At 45.0% G+C, this 20,032-nt stretch overlaps 2 protein-coding genes across 2 annotated transcripts; one reads left to right on the forward strand and one right to left on the reverse strand.

Moving 5' to 3' along the window:
• Positions 1–2,820: 2,820 nt before the first annotated feature.
• LOC145361575 (ferritin heavy chain-like) lies at positions 2,821–5,995 on the forward strand. Its single transcript, XM_080217413.1, has 4 exons — positions 2,821–3,069; positions 3,421–3,567; positions 3,659–3,784; positions 5,624–5,995. Exons 1-4 carry the CDS (start codon positions 2,968–2,970, stop codon positions 5,777–5,779), a joined length of 531 nt encoding a protein of 176 aa, XP_080073539.1. The 5' UTR covers positions 2,821–2,967; the 3' UTR covers positions 5,780–5,995.
• A 4,296-nt stretch (positions 5,996–10,291) lies between these two features.
• On the reverse strand, positions 10,292–18,632 carry LOC145361779 (ferritin heavy chain, oocyte isoform-like). The gene is made up of 4 exons (XM_080217747.1): positions 18,414–18,632; positions 13,151–13,297; positions 12,902–13,027; positions 10,292–10,748 (listed from the first exon to the last, which is right to left on the reverse strand). The coding sequence occupies exons 1-4, from the start codon at positions 18,624–18,626 to the stop codon at positions 10,593–10,595; spliced, it is 642 nt and encodes a 213-aa protein (XP_080073873.1). The 5' UTR covers positions 18,627–18,632; the 3' UTR covers positions 10,292–10,592.
• Between the last annotated feature and the right edge of the window lie 1,400 nt (positions 18,633–20,032).

Here is a 20,032-nt window from a genome sequence, read left to right on the forward strand (position 1 = left end):
CAGCCTACTGAAAAGTTCATTTATTAATATTCACAAGTAGGTTTACATTAAAGGACAATCCACCTAACCCGCACATCTTTGGACCTTAAGGGACAACTTAGCATGGCCAATCCACCTAATCTGCCCAATTTTGGACACTAAGGGGCAATTTAGCATGGCCAATCCACCTAACCTGCACATCTTTGGACACTAAGGGACAATTTAGCATGGCCAATCCACCTAATCTAGATATCTTTGGACACTAATGGGCAATTTAACATGACCAATCCATCTAACCTGCCCATCTTTGGATACTAAGGGGCAATTTAGCATGGCCAATTCACCTAACCTGCATGTCTTTAGACTGTGGGAGGAAACTGGACTACCCGGAGGAATTAGAGTTTCTTCATTTTGTCCATGGGGTATAACATTAGACTATTCTTAAATTTTGTCATTTTACTTCGTAATTCAGTTATTGTTTGACTTCTGTAGATGGTGGAAAGTATTTCTGTGGTTAACAAGTCATTTAATAGGCAGTCCCTGTGGAGCAGTGGGGGGTGAGCTGTCTCCTTGAACCTTTGCTATCCATGTGGTGTAGGCACATCCACAGTACTGTTAGCGTGTTCCAGGATTTTGACTCAGTGACAGTAAAGGGATGGTAACACAGGTGGACAGCAAGTTCTGGGTCCGAGACCCACACCATGACTCGATCTCCATGGAAGGTTGGTTCATATTATGGTTACACAGAGATGGGAGAGATCAGCTATTCAATGGAAAGAAAGATGGAACCTCAACCATCACTATCCAGAGCCAGACTACAATATGGATGTAAAATGCATTTGTACACCACAAGTGATATACAGAGGCAGCACAGTGGTTAGCACTGCTGCCTCACAGTGCCAGGGACCCGGGTTCGATTCCTGGCTTGGGTCACTGTCTGTGTGGAGTTTGCACATTCTCCCCATATCTGCGTGGGTTTCCTCTGGGTGCTCCAGTTTCCTCCCACAGTCCGAAGATTGCAGATTAAGTGAATTGGCCATGCTAAAATTCTCCCTCAGTGTACCTGAATAGGCACCGGAGTGTGGTAACTAGAGGATCTTCATTAACTTTATTGCAGTGTGAATGTAAGCTTACTTGTGACACTAATAAGTTAACTTTAAAACTTTTACTCCTCTATGGGGCATCTGTAAAAGTGCCGCTGTGCCACCAATAATTGCCAATAAAACTAGCTGGCTACAAATCAATTGCCTCCTTTAGAAAGGCACAGATAATAAGAGTAAACTGTAAATAAACTAATTTAATTTGATTTATTATCGTCACATGTATTCATATGCAGTACTGTTTCTGACGTGTGATACAGACAAAGCATACTGTACATAGAGAAGGAAAAGAGAGAGTGCAGTCTCCCTGTGTTAGTGTGGGTTTCTCCCATGGTCTGAAAGACTTGCTGGTCAGGTGCATTGACCCGAGAGTGTGGCAACTAGGGGAATTTCACAGTGACTTCATTGCAGTGTTAATGTAAGCCTTACTTGTGACACTAATAAATAAATGTTTTAACTTTTAGAATGTAGTGTTACAGTCATAGCTGGAGCGTAGCTTCTCCCACCCATTGGGTTAAGTGGTGGAATTAGAAGCCCAACATTGATGCAGAGACGCTGACATTGGACTGGGGTGGGCACAGTGAGAAGTCTCACAACACCAGGTTGCGGTGTCCGCAGGCGCAGTCAACGCCTTCTGTGCCTGTTGGGCACCGCAGGGGCTGAGGTGCGTTATAGACCCCGACAATCACGTTTTGATTTGACATGTCTTAAGTTTCCTTTGTACTTTTTGTTTCTGTTCAGGCCGTTCCCCCTCCTTTTGGGGAGCTGCCCCCTTTTTCTTTGTCCGAATGTAATTTAAGTTTGTTTGCTTGGTTCGGTGCACCCAAAAGAACGACCTGAAAGACCTCAAACTGGGACAGTTAGTGAGATTTTGCAAACCCAGGCAAGTCGTTTGGGGTTTACAGATTATCTTGTAAGCAGCACACAGCAAAATCTGAAACATGTATATAGTATAAAGTAATGAAGTGTAATGTGTAAATAAGCACAGTATTGTACTGGGAAAACAATTCTTTTTTGCACTGTTTGTAATTTTTGCATCTGTCGTTTTGCAATGGTTTATTTGAGAGTTTTTTTATGAATAAAGTATATTTTTTAAATAAAAACAATTGTGTCTTTGCCTACATATGCCTTGTGAAACAAATCCTGCACTCACCTGATGAAGGAGCAGCACTCCGAAAGCACTTGCTACCAAATAAACCTGTTGGCCTTTAACCTGGTATTGTGAAACCCTGATGTGGAGATGCCGGCATTGGACTGGAGTAAGAAGTCTCACACAAAAAAAAGTTTATTAAGGCAACAGAGCAGTCTGAAGCCGCTGGCGTCTCCGCAGAGCAGAGTGAGTCCCTTCCCACACAGGGAGTGAAGGATGTCAATGTCTTCAAGAGAGAGACCTGGGTCAACCTTTCCAGAGTCTGCACCGTCACTGGATTCACTCCCTTTCCCTTCAGTTGCTGCAGGTTCCCCCTCAGAATGAGAAAAGAAATGGGAAGGGGGGAGAGAAGAAAGTGTTTTACTCGCAGATGTTGGCCTCTTTTAAGGTCAAACCAAATTTAAAAAACTCAAGTTAAACCAGGACAAAGGGGCAGCTCCCCGAGAAGTCTCGCAACACCACCAGGTTAAAGTCCAACAGGTTTATTTGCTAGCACAGCATTGTAGGGGTTAACCAGTTTGTGCTGACTCATCTGTGAAGGGCGGACCAAGGCTGGAGGCGGTGACTTGTTCAAGATATAAGAAGGGTTGGTGTGCGATCGGCTCAGAATCTGGGTAGTATTCTTGCTTCAACAGTGTTTGAACGGAATAGAACCCATCGGCTTCCTACTTTCAAGTTTTTTTGGAGGAAAAAAAATTTAACACTTGTTTCGACAACTTGCTGATTTTGGGAACAAGAATGGCTTGTCAAATTCGCCAGAACTACCACCAGGAATGCGAGGCAGCGATTAATCGCCAGATCAACATGGAGCTGTACGCTTCCTATGTCTACATTTCCATGGTAAGGTTACAATTGTTCTTGGGGAGGGAGAGAAATCTGAATAGTGGGGGACACTAGATGCTAAATTCCATCTGTGAGTGGGAGAAAAGGAGGGGGGTGGTCAGATCTTGAGGAAATCCCCTTATCTTTCAGACAAAGACTTCTTCACCCAGACCCCGTCTTCGCTTTGTGATTAGAAGGGAGTGGCCCCACTTCAAGCTTTAAAAAAAACCCCTGATCTAAGCTGGTAAACATCTCCAATAGTTTAATTTGTAGCAGATTCGAATTTCATAGAATCTCAGTGATATTTGGGGGAATTTGTAAAATTTTTTTCAGTTCTACTTTAACTCTTTTTCTCCTTTCCATTCTCAGTATGCCTTCTTCGACAGAGATGATGTCGCCCTGAAGAACTTTGCCAAGTTTTTCAAAGACCAATCACACGAGGAGAGGGAGCATGCAGAAAAGCTGATGAAATTCCAAAACCAGCGTGGGGGCCGTGTTATCCTGCAGGATGTGTCGGTTAGTACAAGAGGGCTGCCTTTCTCTCTCTCTCTCATATTCTGTCTCTCTCAATTTGTGATCTAATCACTTTTTTTTGTCTGTCTTCTAGAAACCAGACCGGGATGAGTGGAGTAATGGTCTTGAAGCCATGAGATGCGCCCTTCATCTGGAGAAGACCGTGAACCAATCCCTCCTGGATCTGCACAAACTGGCTTCTGACAAGGGCGATGCACACGTATGTATCAGCAGCCTCTTTGTTCTACCCACGGCCAGTTTTCTCCTGCTTTTAAACTCTCTCCAAGACTCCTTCCGTTAAGGCTGTGTGGACTGCAGACTTATCTAACAAGTATTAATAACTTTGGATTGTAGAATATTGAGAGCATACTGTTTATTAGACTTACCATCTGAAAGCAAAGTGCAGCTGGGGGCTGGTGTGTGTGTCGTAGACCCTTACAATCACATTGATTTAATGTTTTGAGTTTCCTTTGGTTTCTGGGCTATCCCCCTTCCTTTTTGGGGGGCTGCCCCTCTTAATTTGTCCCAAGTTAATCTGAGTTCTTGGGTACATGAAAAGAACTACCATCTGAAAGCAAGAATTTTCCTGTGGGAAGATGGATGGAATAGTCTATGAATCATGAATCTTTTTTCATATCTTGCAAGTGATTTGTTGCTTAACTGGTGGCAGTGGTTGGCACTGCCTCCCAGTGCCAGTGACCTGGGTTCAATTCTGGATTTTGCACATTCTATGTCTGTGGGTTTCCTCCCACAGTACAAAGATGTGCCGGTTGATTACCCTTCTGCATCAGGCAGATGAGCAAGATAAATATATAGGGGGACAGGGCCTGGTTAGGATTGTGGTTGGTGTGGACTGGATGAGGTAAATAGCTTCTTCATCTTGTATGATGCTATGTCAGTCACTCTGTTCACATGGTAGTTAGCACTACTACCCCCTCAGCTCCAGAGACCTGGATTCAATTCACAGCTTGGGTTGCTATCTGTGGAGTTTGCATGTTCTCCCAGTGTCTGTGTGGGTTTCCACCAAGTGCTTAGGTTTCATCACAGTATGTAAGATGTACTAGTTAAGTGCATTGGTCATGGAATCAGAATTCCTACAGTACAGAAGGCCATTCAGCCCATTGGGTCTCATCTGTGCCTGCTGGGTACAGCAGGAGCTGAGGTGTTTATAGACCCCAACAATGACATTTTGATTTGTATCTTAAGTTTCCTTGTACTTTGGTCTGGGCTGTTCCCCTTCCTTCCTGGGGAGCTGCCTCTTTTTACTTTGTCCCAATTTAATTTGAGTTTGTCTATTTCTTTTGACCTAAAAGACACTGATCACAATCCCACTCAAGCCCTATTCCTGTAACTCCACACATTCACCCTGCTAATCTCCTGATTACTAGGGTCAATTTAGCATGGCCACTCAACCCAACCTGCACATCTTCAGAGACTGGGAGGAAACACTCTCAGACACAAGATGTGCAAACTCCACACACTGACCTGAGTCCCTGGCACTGAATTCATGTTAATTCTCCCATAGTGGACCCGAATAGTCACCATACTCTGGTACCTAGGGAATTTTCATACTAACTTCATTGTGGGTTAATGTAAGCTTTTGACTAAAACTTTACTTTTACTCTTGACTACCTAACCTTCAGGATAAACCAAACTGATGTTAGTTTATGATGGCCAAAGACTGATTAAATATTGTACAAGCTAAACAATAAGGATTTAATGGAGCAGTGGTCAGTGTCTCCCAGTACCAGGGACCTGGAATCCAATTCTGGCCCTGATTAACTGTAGCTTGCATGTTCTGACATGTCTGGGTTTTCTCCCAGTAAAAGGTATATAGGTTAGATGGATTAGCCATGCTGCATTGCCCCATAGCATCTGAAGATGTGCAGGTTAGGTTGGCCACAAGTTGCTTTTTTCCAGAGTAAAATGTCAGTTACCAGGGATATTTCCTGGGTAGGATTCCAACTGGAGTTGGTGCAGGTTTGAGGGAAAATGGCCTCTTGCACTATAGAAATTTTTTAATGATCAATATTAACCATTTTTTAAATTCTTGCTCTAGATGTGTGACTTTCTGGAATCTCACTACTTGAACGAACAGGTTGAAGCCATTAAGAAACTTGGTGACTTCATCACCAACCTGGTCCGTTTGGGAGCTCCCCAGAATGGCATGGCGGAATATCTGTTTGACAAGCACACTCTGGACGAGAGCAGCTAAACACCCACCAACAGAACAACCAGTGCCTATATTTCCACCACTTTCTCTATTGATGCTGTTGTTTGTCTACCATTTTTGAACTTGAGTCAGTTTTTTGGTATTAACTTGATTTGTAAGTTTTATAAATGGAAAGGTTAAGATCATGTTATGAAATGAACATTTTTTCCTATCAAATTGGCACAACTGGTTTAAGAAAATAAAAGTTGTTCAAGTGTTAATGTCTGTTTTCTTGTAGAAACATTGCAGTTACTTGCCAGAACTCTGGGGCAGAATCCTTTAATCTCTCATTCCAGCCTAATTTCCCCCATGCACCACTGACACATGAGTATAACTAGTTTTCATTTGAGCTATAGATGTCAGTATTAGGTGGTGCATGTTGTAATACTCCATGCATTAGAGGGTGCAAACATTATCAAAAATTAGCCACTGACATACCTATGCTGGCTGTCTGCAGCTGGACCTGCTATAGAACTATAAAGGGTTGCTGGTCCAGTATTATCACTGCAATATTTAATACACAGCTAATATTGTGGAGGCCTGGATTCATAGAATCCTACAGTATACAGGAGGCCATTTAGCTGACCAAGTCTGCACTGACCACAAACTAACCCAGACCCTATCCACATAAGCCATGTGGTTATCTTGGCTAGTTGGTACAGTGGTTAGCATTGCTGCCTCTATGGGACTGCATTTTGATTCCCAGTCTCTGTGGCTTTCACAAATTCTCCCTGGATTTGCATAAGTTTCCTGCCATAGTCCAAAAAAATGTGCTGAATGGATTTGATTTGGCTATGCTAAATTGACCCCCCACCCCAACTGCCAGGGGCTTAGTTGGGTAAATATGTAGGGCTATGGGAATAGGGGCCTGGATGGGATTGTTGCCAGTGCTGGCTCAATGGGCCAAATAACCATTAACCACTGCATTGTACAGTGGTTAATGCTGCTGACTCTCAGTGCCAGGGACCTGGGTTCAATTCCTGGCTTGTCACTGTGTGGGATTGACACATTCTCCCTGTGTCTGTGTGGGTTTCCTCTGAGTGTTCCAGTTCCTTCCCACAAGCTTAAAGAAGCATATCTTGGTGCATAGGCTGTGCTAAATTCTCCCTCACTGTACCCAAACAGGTGCTGGAGTGTGATGACTAGGGGAAATTCACAGTAACTTCTTTGCCATGTTAACACAAGCATTACTTGTGACTAACCTTAAAGAAAGGATTCTATAGTTTCCCCCTGACATTAAGGGGCAATTTAGCATTGCTAATCCACTGCATATCTTTGGACTGTGGGAGGAAACTCTGCCAACATGGGGAGAATATGCAAATACACAGTGACCCAAGCCAGGAGCCAAACTCTGGAGCTGTAAAGCAGCAGTGCTAACCAATGTGGCAGATAGTGGAATTTGAATTAAATAAAATTGTGAATTAGCATCAATGATAATCCATTGTCAGGAAAAACCCATCTGATTCACTATTTAGGGAAGGAAATCTGCTGTCCCTGCCTGGTCTGGCCTACGTGTGACTCCAGAGCCACAACAATGTGGGAGGATACATTGACTTTTATCTGTCCTCAGGCAACTGGGGTTGGGCAATAAGTGCTAGCCAGCCAGCAATGCCCAATGAATTGAAAAAAAAATAGATTAGCTACTCCTTCCCCGAGGAGTAAGTTCAGCCCCACTCAAAATAGTTTGTGGCTGGTACAGTGGTTAGCACTGCTGCCTCACAGCGCCGGGGACCCAGCTTTGATTCCTGGCTTGGGTCACTGTCTGTGTGGAGTTTGTACATTCTCCCTGTGTCTGTATGGGTTTCCTAGGCTGGCATGGTGTTACAGTGGTTAGCACTGCTGCCTTGCAGTACCAGAGACCTGGTTTCAATTCCCAGCTTGGGTCACTGTGCAGTTTGCACATTCTCCCTGTGTCTGCGTGGGTTTCCAACTGATGCTCTGGTTTCCTCCTTCAGTCCAGAGATGTGCTGGTTAGGTGCATTGGCCACGCTAAGTTCTCCCTCAGTGTACCCTAACAGGTGCTGGAGTGTGGTGACTCGGGGATTTCACAGTAACTTAATTGCAGTGTTAACGTAAGCCTTACTTGTGACTCTAGTAAATAAACTTAAAAACTCCAGGTGCTCCGGTTTCCGCCCACGGTCCAAAGATGTACGGGTTAGGTGGATTGGCCGTGATAAATTGCCCCTTAGTATCAGGGGAACTAGTTAGGGTGAATGCATGGGATTATGGGGATAGGGCTTGGGTGGGATTGTGGTTGGGACAGACTCAATGGGCTGAATGGCCTCCTATATTGTAGGATTCTATGAGTTGCCTTGCCATTTCCCCAACAACATTTTCTTCAAGGGCCATGGATGTCACTGGCTAGGACTGCATTTAATTGCTCTTGTTCTGTCGTGGCTGAGAGTCAACCACATTGACTAGGTCTGGAGTCACAAATAGGGCAGACTGGGTAAGGATGGCAACTTCCTTTGGTAAAAGGTGTTGGCAAACTGGATTTTTTTTTACACAATTGGACCAGTGTCCCCCTGAGCATGAGGCTTAGTCTCCGGATTACTAGTATAGTGACATTAGCACTACAGCGGTGTATTCATACATATCGTGAGCAAATGAACTTGCCCAAAGATGGTGGTCAAAGGTTGGTTACTAATCAAATGGGGTTCAGTTACATTTCAACAAAATTGCACTGCATGAAGCCTATTTCAATGGCACAGTGGTTAGCACTGCTGTCTCACAGCACCAGGGATCCAGGTTCAATTCTCGGCTTCGAGTCACTGTCTGTGTGGGGTCTGCACCTTCTCCCTGCGTGGGTTTCCTCCGGTTTCCTCCCACAGCCCGAACGACGTGCTGGTTAGGTGCGTTGGCCGTGCTAAATTCTCCGTCAGTGTACCCGAACAGGTGCTGGAGTGTGACAATTTTCACAGTAACTTCATTGCAGTGTTAATGTAAGCCTACTTGTGACACTAATAAATACTCTTTAAACTTTAAAACTTCACATGCATGCATAGATATAATGTTCAAATTTACAAATTTGAACAACTGGGCACTTAATACAGCTCTAACAAAGGGTCATCCAGCTTGAAATGTTGGCTCTATTCTGTCTCCACGGATGCTACCAGACCTGCTGAGATTTCCCAGCATTTTCTGTTTTTGTGTGGGCACTTAATACAGTTTCAGTATTATTGGTGTAACCTAATTGCTCCTGAGTGACTTCCTTTAATGTCGAACTCTAGCTTTTCAAACCTGTGTGCTGGCATTTTACCACCGCGCCCAGACCACGGCTCACAGAACGGTATTCTCCGCTGGCCTGGGGTGGGATTTTACGAGCCTTGGTCATGATCACCACTTCTTAGTTTTAGCCCAATCTGGAGGTTACTCTTGTCTGACGCTCTCAGTGCAATTTTGAGGGAATGCTGCACTTTGCACACAGCTGTTTTGTGTGTCAAACCTCCCAAGTCAGTATTAAAACACCCTTCGTATCATTGGGAGAAGGGTGGTTGAATTCTCCAGTTGTCCTGGTTAATTCATCCCTCAGCCAGCTAGAGGCCCTGTCAGAATCCGGTTACGGCAGATGCTGGAATGTCAATTCTACAAAAATATCTGGAGTTAAGGATGATGACCCATTGTTGATTGAGTGTCAGAAAAACCCATCTGGTTCACTAGTGTCCTTTAGGGAAGGAAATCTACTCCTTTCCTGGTCTCCATGATGTGGAGTTGTTGGCATTGGGCTAGAGTGGGCACAGTAAGTAATCTTGCAACACCAGGTTAAAGTCCAAAACGTTTATTTGGAGCATCACTCCTTCATCAGGTGAGCTACTCTTTTTATAAAATTCATTCATGAGACTTGGGTGTCACTGGCTGGGCCAGCATTTATTGCCCATCCCGAGTTGCCTGAGGGCAGTTGAGGGTCAACCACATTGCTGTGGCTCTGGAGTCACACGTAGGCCAGACCAGGTAAGGATGGCAGATTTCCTTCCCTAAAGGACATTAGTGAACCAGATGGGTTTTTCCAACAATGGGTCATCAGTAGATTCTTAATTCCAGATATTTTTTATTGAATTCAAATTCCACCACCTGCCATGGTGGGATTTGAACCACGTCCACGGAGTGTTAGTGGAGTTTCTGGAATGATTAATGGTATAGCCATAATACCACTAGGCCATCACCTCCCGCTCTTGTTCCTTTAAGAATTCTGGAATACATTGTCAGGTGTGAGACAGAGCCATAATCGATCAGGAAGGTTTCTGGTTCAGTTTTACATCAGGCAAGTTGCCTTAAGTGCACCAATAGTCAGAGGACAAGGATGGACCCTGGAATTCTGAAGGTTTTGTGGGAAAGCTAGCATCCTTGTTTTGGTCACTATATTAAGAAATGACAGGCAGGAGAAGACATGCGGAGTCACAAAAAACGGCTGGTCATTCGGCCAAATTCCAGGATAGCTAGCTACTCACGTGGCTGGTGTGAAAAGGGACCCTAGTCTTTCCCTGTGGATCCAAACAACACTAAGAGGCAAAAGAGTAAAGGTTTAACAATTTTTATTTGGGAACAGATTGCAAAGTTGTTCTTTCTGGAACTTTTGTCCAGTGGATTACTGTTGCCAGATGGGAACACTTTAATGTCACATTGCAATTACTGCAACAGTTTTGGTAACAAGAGTGTGGTAAACGTAACATACGGGGCAGCAAGATCGACGGCCCGTCTGAACAATGGAACCCTCTCTGGCCAATGATGAGTTTGCAAAAAAAAACTAGGGAAGGCAGACCTAACAAGACGTCAGCTGGACTCTAACAAGTCAAGGTTGGCCCAATGTTACCCATCCTTAACTGCTCTCCCCCAGGGTGTGCTTATCAAACAGGTACTCTCCCATGCCATTCTCAGGGGCTCCCAGTCTCTTCAGGTTGGTGATGTGATCTCCAAGCTTTTTGATGGCCTCAATTTGCTCATTCAGGTAGTTTGATTCCAGGAATTCGCATAGCTGGAACAGAAAGAAAATGCAGTCTCTCCATATTGTAGCTTAGTTCACCAACTGGACCCACCCCAGCTTACTATGACCAGACCCTGCTGATGGTTTTAGTGTTAGCAGCTCCAATTCTTTTGCATCGTCCAGTTATTTAATACAACGCATTTCAAGGTCGAAATTGTTCATAACCAATTAAATATTACCAGATCCTGTCTCTGAGTGTCCCAATACAAAAAAAAAGCCATCCCTTAGACATCTTTACTTTCCTTCAACTCTGGCGAACCTTGATTTCATCAGTTCAACACTGGTAAAGGCACAGCGGCACAGTTGGTTAGCACTGCTGCCTCACAGTGCCAGGACCCAGGTTCAATTCCAGCCTCGGGTGACTGTCTGTGTGGTGCCTGCACGTTCTCCCCGTGTCTCTGTGGGTTTCCTCTGGGTGCTCCAGTTTCCTCCCACAGTCCAAAGATAAAAGTTTATTCATTAGTCATAAGTAAGGCTTACATGAACACTGCAATGAAGTTAGTGAAAATCCTGTAGTCGCCACACTCCGGCGCCTGTTTGGGTACACTGAGGGAGAATTTAGCAAGGCCAATGCATCTAACCAGCATGTCTTTCGGACTGTGGGAGGAAACTGGAATACCCAGAGGAAACCCACGCAGACATGGGGAGAACATGCAAACTCCACACAGACAGTGACCCAAGCTGGGAATCAAACCCAAGTCCCTGGTGCTGTGAGGTAGCCACCCCTTTCTTCCAAAAAAGGACATCAGTGAACTAATTGAGTCTTTCCAACAATGGTTTCATGGTCATCAGTAGATTCTTAATTCCAGATTTTTTAAATTGAATTCAAATTCCACTATCTGCTGTGGGGGGATTTGAACCCAGATCCCCAGAACATTAGCTGAGTTTCTGGATTAATAGTCTAATGATAATACCACTGGGCCATCGCCTCCAACAGGGATCTGGCTTCTAAAGCTGCAGGGATGTAACTCTGAGGGAGTTCTGTGTCAGGGTGGAACTTGTCTCTATATTTTACTCAGTCAATGTTGGGGTAGGGGGACACTGTACACACTCCCCTTCCCGATTCTCATTCCTGACCAGTGATCACAGGGACATTCTCATAATCTTTACCTACCCAAGAAGAGCAAAACGTGGCAGAGTCATAAAGTCCACACTTTGTTCGACTCTCCCTTTTTGCCTTCAATCAGAAACTATCTGGTGTAGAAGGAGGCTTTCCCATCTATCATGACAGAGTTATCTAACTCATCCCACTCCCCTTACTCATTCCCCATGGCCGTTTAAACTTTACCTCTTCATTTATCCAATTCCCTTTGGGAAATTACCACTGGATTTTCTTCCCCTGCTCTTTTAGACAACTCAGAATCCCTATAGTGCAGGAGGAGGCCATTCAGCCCATTGAGCCTGCAGTGACTTTCCATACAGCATCCCCCGAGGCCCTATCCCTATAACTCCACATATTTACCCCGAATCACATCTTATACATCTTGGGACACTAAGAGGCAATTAAGCATGACCAATCCAGCTAAGCTGCACATTTTTGGACACTAAGGGGCATTTTAGCATGGCCAATCCCCCTAACCTGCACATCTTTGGACTGTGGGAGAAAACCCACGCAGACACAGGGAGAATGTGTAAGGTCCACACAGACAGTGACCCAAGCACTATGGCACTAAGGGGCAATTTGGCACAGCCAATCCACCTAACCTGCACATCTTGAGACACTAAGGGGCAATTTAGTATGGCCAATCCACCTAATCTGCACATTTTTGGACTGTGGAAGGAAACCCATGCAGACACAGGGAGAATGTGCAAACTCCACACAGACAGTGACCCAAGCTGGGAATCAAATCCAAGTCCCTGGTGTTGTGAGGCAGCAGTGCTAACCATTGCGCTCTGAGAAGTTGATGTGATTCCAAATCATGACAACTCACTTCCTTAAATTTAATCTTTAATCTTCATCTATCTCTCTGCTTCTTTTGCCAATGATCTAAAATCTGAGTCATACCAGCCCTCCTGACAGTGGAAACAGCTTCTCCTCATTTCCTCACGCCATCATTTTGAACATATCGATCTTATCTACACAGAAATATTTCTACTCTAAGGTGGATAGATTTATACATGTAATTCAGGGTGGCAGGACTCACAATAGGATCGTTGTGCTCGGAGGCCAGTTTGTGCAGGTCCAGGAGACACTGATTCACCTCTTTCTCCAACTGCAGAGCCTCTTCCATAGCTTCCAATCCATTGCCCCATTCATCCCGATCCGGTTTCTAGAAATAAAGACAGCAAACTCAGTGGGGGGGTGGCGAAGGGCATTTATTAATGTGGGGGCAAGAAAAAAAGTGGTCAGAAGGGAAAGAAAAGGAGGAGGGAGAGCTCTCCCTTGTGCTAACCTTGATATCCTTCAGGATGATGCGGCCCCCTCGCTGATTCTGGAACTTCATCAGCTTGGCAGCATGCTCCTGCTCCTCAAACGACTGCTCCAGGTAAAACTTGGCAAAATTGCTCAAAGCAACATCATCCCGGTCGAAGTAGTAAGACTGAAACAGAGAAGAGGAGCAAGTGATGGCAGGATTCAGGGCACGTAAGGTGTGCGCCACCCCCGCACAGACATACCCCACCCATCTGTCACCATCACTGTCGCCTACCATTCACTACCTAACATGGCTGAGAACACCACATGGACTTCAGCCCATCAATATGCTAGCCCACAACATAGGGAGGCGGTTAGCACTGCTGCCTCACAGCATCAGGGACGCGGGTTCGATTCCCGGTTTGGGTCACAATCTGTGTGGAACCTGCACGTTCTGCCAATGTCTGCGTGGGCTTCCTTCGGGTTGCTCTGGTTTCTTCCTACAGTCCCAGGATGTGCAGTTTAGGCTGACTGGCCATGATAAACTGCCCCTTAGTGTCTGGGGGGGATTAGGGGGGTAAATACATGGGGTTATCTGGATAGGGGCTGGGTGGGATTGCTGTTGGTGCAGGATCAATGAGCCGAATGGCCTCCTTCTGCACTGTGGGGATTCCATCTGCTTAGGCCCCAAGATCTGCAGTTCCCTCCTAAACCTCTTCTCCTTTCAGATGCTACTTAAAACCGCTTTATTATTCTGCAGGCTGTGGACTGTAATTTAGCCAATCCACTGAACCTGCACATTTTCAGACACTAAAGGATAATTTAACATGGACACTCACCTAACCTGCACATCTTTGGACATTAAGGGACAATTTAACATGGCCAATCTGCCCACCCTACACATCTTTGTACACTAAGGGACAATTTAGCACGGCCAATCCATCTAACCTGCACATCTTTGAACTGTACGAGGAAACCGGAGCACCTGGAGGACACCCATGCAGACTTGGGGAGAATGTGCAAACTCCACGTAGTCACCAAAAGCTGGAATTGAACCCAGGTCCCTGATGCTGTGTAGCAGCAGTGCTAAGTGCTGTTGATGTAATAAAATGCAATAATCTGCCTTGCAATAAAGGGCAACATTATATTTGCTGATTCTTGTATAAGGCCAACCAGATCCCTCTGTATTATAGCAATCTGCAGTCTTGCACTGTTTAAATAAGTTTGATTTTTGTTCTTGCTGCCACAGTGGACAAACTCAGATTTTCCTACGCTATATTTAATCTGCCAATTCACTTCACCTGTCGAAACTCTTTTCTAGATAGTACCATCCTTACATTTAGCATTCTGACCCATCTTTCTATCAATGGCAAATCTGGCTACAATACAGACTGACTCTTCACCCAAGTCACTAGTATATGAAGTTTTACTTATTTATCAGTCACAAGTAGGCTTGCATTAACACTCAATTAAGTTATTGTGAAAATCCCACACTCTGACGCCTGTTTGGGTACACACTGAGGGAGAATTTAGCACGGCCAATGCACCTAACTGGCACATCTTTCAGACTGTGGATTGAAAGCAGAGTGCCCGGAGGAAACCCACGCAGACACAGGGAGAACGTGCAGACTCTGCACAGACAGCGACCCAAGCCAGGAATCAAATCCAGATCCCTGGCACTGTGAGGTAGCAGTGCTAATCACTGTGCCACCGTGCCGCCATGAATAAGTTGTTCAGGGTCCTGTACTGCTCCAGTAATTAACAGTTTGCCAACCCGAAAGTGACCAGTTTATCCCGACATTCTGTTTCCTGTTCGCTAGTCAATCCTCTAATCCATAGTAACATATCACCCAACACCATTAGCTCTTATCTGGTCCAGTAACATTTTATGTGGCACCATACCAAAATGTCTTTTGGAAATCCAAATACATCCACAGGTCCCACTTTATCCACCCTGCTTGTTACACCCTCAAAGAACTCTTAATAAATTTGTCAAATACCCTTTCACAAAACCAAAATGACCCTGCCTGACTGTATTATAATTTTCCTAAATGAGCGTTATCTCGATAATGGATTCCAGCATATTCCCAATGACAGATATTAGAATATAGTCCCCACCAAATCTACACCCCAACCCTTTCCAACAGTATAAAACCCATCACATTTTAACCTCTCTTCAGTTCTGAAGAAGTCTTACAGGCTGGAAACATTAACTCTCTTTCTCTCTCTCTACAGATACTGGCAGAACTGCTGAGATTTTCCCCCGGCATTTCCTGTTTTTATTTCAGACTTGCAGCATTTGTGGTATTTTGATTTTATTATAGGTTCCTGCTTTCCGTCTCTCTCCCTTCTTGAATACCGTGGTTCCATCTGTGGTTTTCTAACCCACTGGCTGCTTTCTATGGAATTTTAGAAGGTTACGAGTGCACCTATTGTCTACAGCCATTTCTTTTAAAAAGCTAGGGGTATGGTGATCAAGCAGAGGACTAACTGGATTGTTCCGCAAAGAATGGGCTGAATGACCTCCTCCTGTGCCTTACAGGACTCAATGCTAGCGATCGGTTTCAGGGCAATGTATCCAACTTTTAGTCCCATTAGCTTTCCTAGTACTTTGGCACAGTGATTCGCACTGCTGCCTCACAGCGCCAGGGATCTGGGTTTGATTCATGGCTTGGGTCACTGTCTGTGCGGAGTCTGCACATTTTCCCTGCGTCTGCATGGGTTTCCTCCCACAGTCTGAAAGATGTGCTGGTTGAGTGCATTGGCTATGCCAAATTCTCCCTCATTGTACCCGAAGAGGTGCCAGAGTGTGACGACTAGGGGATTTTCATAGTAACTTCTTTATAGTGTTAATGTATACCTACTTTTGACACTAATAAATAAATGAAAATAAACTACTGGTCGTGACTGTTTTAAGTTCCTCCCTCCTATTTGCATCTTGATCAACTATTCATGGTATGCTTAATGCAGATAGTTAGAAAATACTTGTTCAAAATCTCTGCCATTTCCTCGTTCCCAATTATTAATTCCCAGTCTCACCCTCTAGGGGGCCAATGCTTACTTTAGCTACTCTCTTCCTTTTCATATACTTGTAGAAACTATAATAGTCTGTTTTTGTATTTCTTGCTAATTTCTCTCACATTCCAATTTTTCTATTATTTTTCAAGCCTTCCTTCACCAGTTTCTAAAATTTTCCCAACCTCCTGTTCTGCAATTAATCTTTGCAGCAAATGTACATGTTATCTTTCAACTTGATATTACTCTTAACTTCCTTCCACAAATGCTGCATCCTACTCCTAGCATATTCTTTTCCCAATGAAATACACTTTCATTCAGAGTCAGGAAATATCTCCTTAAATGTCTGCCACTGCTGCACTACCGTCTAACTTTTCTTTTGTCATTTCACTTTAGCCAACTCTGTCCGTATGACCTTGTAACAGTCTTTATTTAAATTTCAAACACAAATTTCTCACCCTCAAACTGGACCGGATATTCTCTCATGTTATGATCGCTCTCGCTTAGAGGATTCTTTACAATGAGGTCATTAATTAATCCATACTAATTACACATTACTAATGTAAAATAGCCTATTCTGTGGTTGGTTCCAGAACATATTGTTCTAAAAAAAACTGTCCCAGTTACACTCCATGACCTCATCTTTCTGCCTACCACGGCAGCACAATGGCACAGTGGTCAGCACTGCTGCCTCACAGTGCTAGGGATCCAGATTCGATTCCCAGCTTGGGTCACTGACTGTGCATAGTCTGCACATTCTCCCCGTGTCTGTGCGGGTTTCCTCCCACAGTCCAAAGAGGTGCTGGTTGGATACATCGGCTGTGTTAAATTCTCCCTCAGTGTACCCCAACAGGTGCCAGAGTGTGGTAACTTAGGGGATTTTCACTGTAACTTCATTGCAGTGTTAATGTACAACTACTTGTGATACTAATACTTTATACTTTTGCCAATTTGATGCGTCCAATCTTTATGAAGATTAAAATCTCCATGATTCATAAAATTCCTAGTGCAAAAGGCCATTCAGCCCATCGAGCCTGCACCGACAACAATCCCACCCAGTCCCTAATGCTACGTATTTACCCGAATAATCTCCCTGACACTAATGTGAACCTTTGTTCACATTATGTCATGATTTAAGCTCTATTATGTTTTATAGCTACTGTTATGGGACTTGTAAACAACTCAAAGAATAAAGAAAAGTACAGCACAGGATCTGGCCCTTTGGCCCTCCTAATCCATACTGATCATGATGTCCCAGCTAAACTCAAAGAAAACCTTCTGTCCTTAGTCCGTATCCCTCCATTCTCTCCCTATTCATGCACCCATTCAGATGCCTCTTAAATGTTACTAATGTGCCTGCTTCCAGCATCTCCTCTTGCAGCTCATTCCAGGCATCCAATACTCTGTGTGAATAAATCCCCCCAAGCCCGCACATCAGTAACTTATTTCTTTGGCTATTCCTTATCTCTACCCAAACTGATTCTATATTTTTAGGATTGTGGGGAAATACTCTGGAATTGTGTGCTGCAAACAGGAGTGAATATGTTTGGTTTCTCTGCTGGTTTACCCGTTGGGATTTGCCACCTGGGATGTGTTGGTATCTGTGGGATTCTGCCCTTGGATCTGTTTTCCCTGCGGGGGTGTGCTGGGATTCTCTCCTGGAATGTATTAAACAGTGAGGATCTGCTGCGATTCCATCCTGAGATATGTTGGGTTAAGTGGGATCTGCTGGATTTTCTCCTCACATCATTGGGATTGCCTCCTGGCATATCCTGGATTGAATGGAATGTTCTGGTATTCCCTCCTGGGATGTCCAGGATTGGGATTCTCTGGGATTCCCTGTTGGGATGTGCTGGATTCTCTGTGATGTGGATTCTGTGCTGAAAGTCTCCATTGGGATTCCCTGTTGGGATTCTTTGGGATTCCCTCTTGGTACATGCTGGAATCTCTGTTGGGTTTCTCTTGGATTCCCTGTTGGGATTATCTGAGATTGGGATTCTTTGGGATTCCCTGGGATTTGGGATTCCCTGAGATTGCGATTCTCTGGGATTGGGATTCCCTGTTGAGATGTGCTGGGATTTGGATTCTCTGGAATTGGGATTCCTTGGGATTTAGGATTCCCTGGGATTTGGAATTCTCTGGAATTGGGATTCTCTGGAATTGGGATCTCTGGAATTGGGATTCCCTGGGATTTGGGATTCTCTGGGATTGGGATTCCCTTGGATTGGGATTCCCTTGGATTGGGATTCTCTGGGATTGGTATTCCCTGGGCTGTGTGGGGCTCTCACCATGGACAGGTAGACATAGCTTGCATTCAGCTCCTGGTTGATCTGCCGGTTGATGCCCTCCTCACACTCCCGCGGGTAGTTCAGAGAGCTCTGGCTGCCGCCGTGGCGCTGGGAGCGGCTGCGGATGAGTGTCGGTGCCCGGGCCGGAGGCAGGCGGCGGCCGGGCTGCAGGCCCAACACCAAACCGCCCAGGAAGCGCCAGCGGCTGCCCATGGGAGCGCGCACAGGCCGCGGGAGCGAGCGAGCGAGCGCACCCGGCGCCCGCCCCCAACAGGCCGCGCGCAGCCGGATCCGCAACCGCTGATTGGCCAACGGTGGGCCTGGCTGCTGCCATATTAGGAAGGGCGGGATGTGTGGCGCGGGGGAAGCGGCCACCATATTGAGAGTGGCGCGTGCGCGTCGGCCGTTATGCATCGCCCGCCATTTTGAGTGGTCTCACACCGAGTCCCCGCTTATCAGCCATGTTGGGTGTGGCAGTGGCAAACAGCAGTTATCACGGGACTAGCAATCCAGAGACCCAGGGTAAAGCTCTGGGGAGTTGGGTTCGAATCCCGCCGCGGCAGATGGTTAAATTTGAATTCAAAACAAATCTTGAATTAATAATCTAATGCCAATGGGATAGAAAATAAATGCTGACCAAACCAGCATTAAATAAATATTTTAAAAAACGACACCAAAAGAGAAAATGCTGAAAAATTAAGGTTTCAAATTCCAGCAGTTGTAGTAATTTGTGTTTACAAAAAAGACAGCCCAACTAAGTTAACAGAAAGAGACCATTTGGGCCATTGTCTCTATGCCAGCTCTCTGCAAGCACAACTCAACTTAACCCCCACTGCATTTGGACAGGAGATCGTCTTGGTGGTATTATCGCTAGACAATTAATCTGGAAATTCAGCTCATGTTCTGGGGACCCGGGTTCGAAATAAAAAATATCTGGAATTAAGAATCTACTGATGACCATGAAACCATTGTTGATTGTCGGAAAAACCCATCTGGTTCACTTTAGGGAAGGGAATTTGCTATCCTTACCTGGCCTACATGTGACTCCAGAGCTACAGCAATGTGGTTGACTCTCAATTGCTCCTCCAATGGCAACTAGGGATGAGCAATAAATGCTGACTAGCCAGCGAATTCCAGATCTTAGTCACTCACTGCCCAGGAGAAGATTTTCACCGATCTAGCATGACTTCTTCTCTTGTCTTAAATCAGCATCTTCGGCCTTTCTGTCCGTGGAAAATGTCTCGACCTCCCTTGTCCAGTCCACTCAGGATTCTGAATGCCTCTGTCAAATCTCCTCTCAACCTTTCTGAGATGGAATAGTGTACGTTTCATCTGAAATACTAATGTCTCTGCCACTCTTCTGCTCTGAAGAGTCAGGCAGACTCAAAACATTAACTCTGTTTTTCTCTCTCTCCACAGGTGCTTCCAGGCCTGCTGAGTTCATACCATCCTTACAGTGCAGAAAGAGGCCATTGGGCCCATCGAGCTTGCACCGGCAACATAGAGTCATAGAGTTTTACAGCATGGAAACAGGCCCTTCAGTCCAACTTGTCCATGCTGCTGTTTTTTAAAACCCCTAAGCTAATCCCAATTGCCCGCATTTGGCCCATATCCCTCTA

Source organism: Carcharhinus amblyrhynchos, chromosome 35 (genome assembly GCF_965287045.1).
Source record: "Carcharhinus amblyrhynchos chromosome 35, sCarAmb.v2.hapA, whole genome shotgun sequence".
Taxonomy (NCBI): domain Eukaryota; kingdom Metazoa; phylum Chordata; class Chondrichthyes; order Carcharhiniformes; family Carcharhinidae; genus Carcharhinus; species Carcharhinus amblyrhynchos.

Bases quoted from the DNA above. Each gene is read 5' to 3' on its own strand.
- LOC145361575 (XM_080217413.1), top strand. From the start codon at position 2,968: ATGGCTTGTCAAATTCGCCAGAACTACCACCAGGAATGCGAGGCAGCG. The intron at 3,568-3,658 runs GTTAGTACAAGA...TCTGTCTTCTAG, and splicing joins TTATCCTGCAGGATGTGTCG to AAACCAGACCGGGATGAGTG. The intron at 3,785-5,623 runs GTATGTATCAGC...TTCTTGCTCTAG, and splicing joins CTGACAAGGGCGATGCACAC to ATGTGTGACTTTCTGGAATC.
- LOC145361779 (XM_080217747.1), bottom strand. From the start codon at position 18,626: ATGGGCAGCCGCTGGCGCTTCCTGGGCGGTTTGGTGTTGGGCCTGCAG. The intron at 13,028-13,150 runs GTTAGCACAAGG...CTTTATTTCTAG, and splicing joins TCATCCTGAAGGATATCAAG to AAACCGGATCGGGATGAATG. The intron at 10,749-12,901 runs GTGAGTCCTGCC...TTTCTGTTCCAG, and splicing joins CCGAGCACAACGATCCTATT to CTATGCGAATTCCTGGAATC.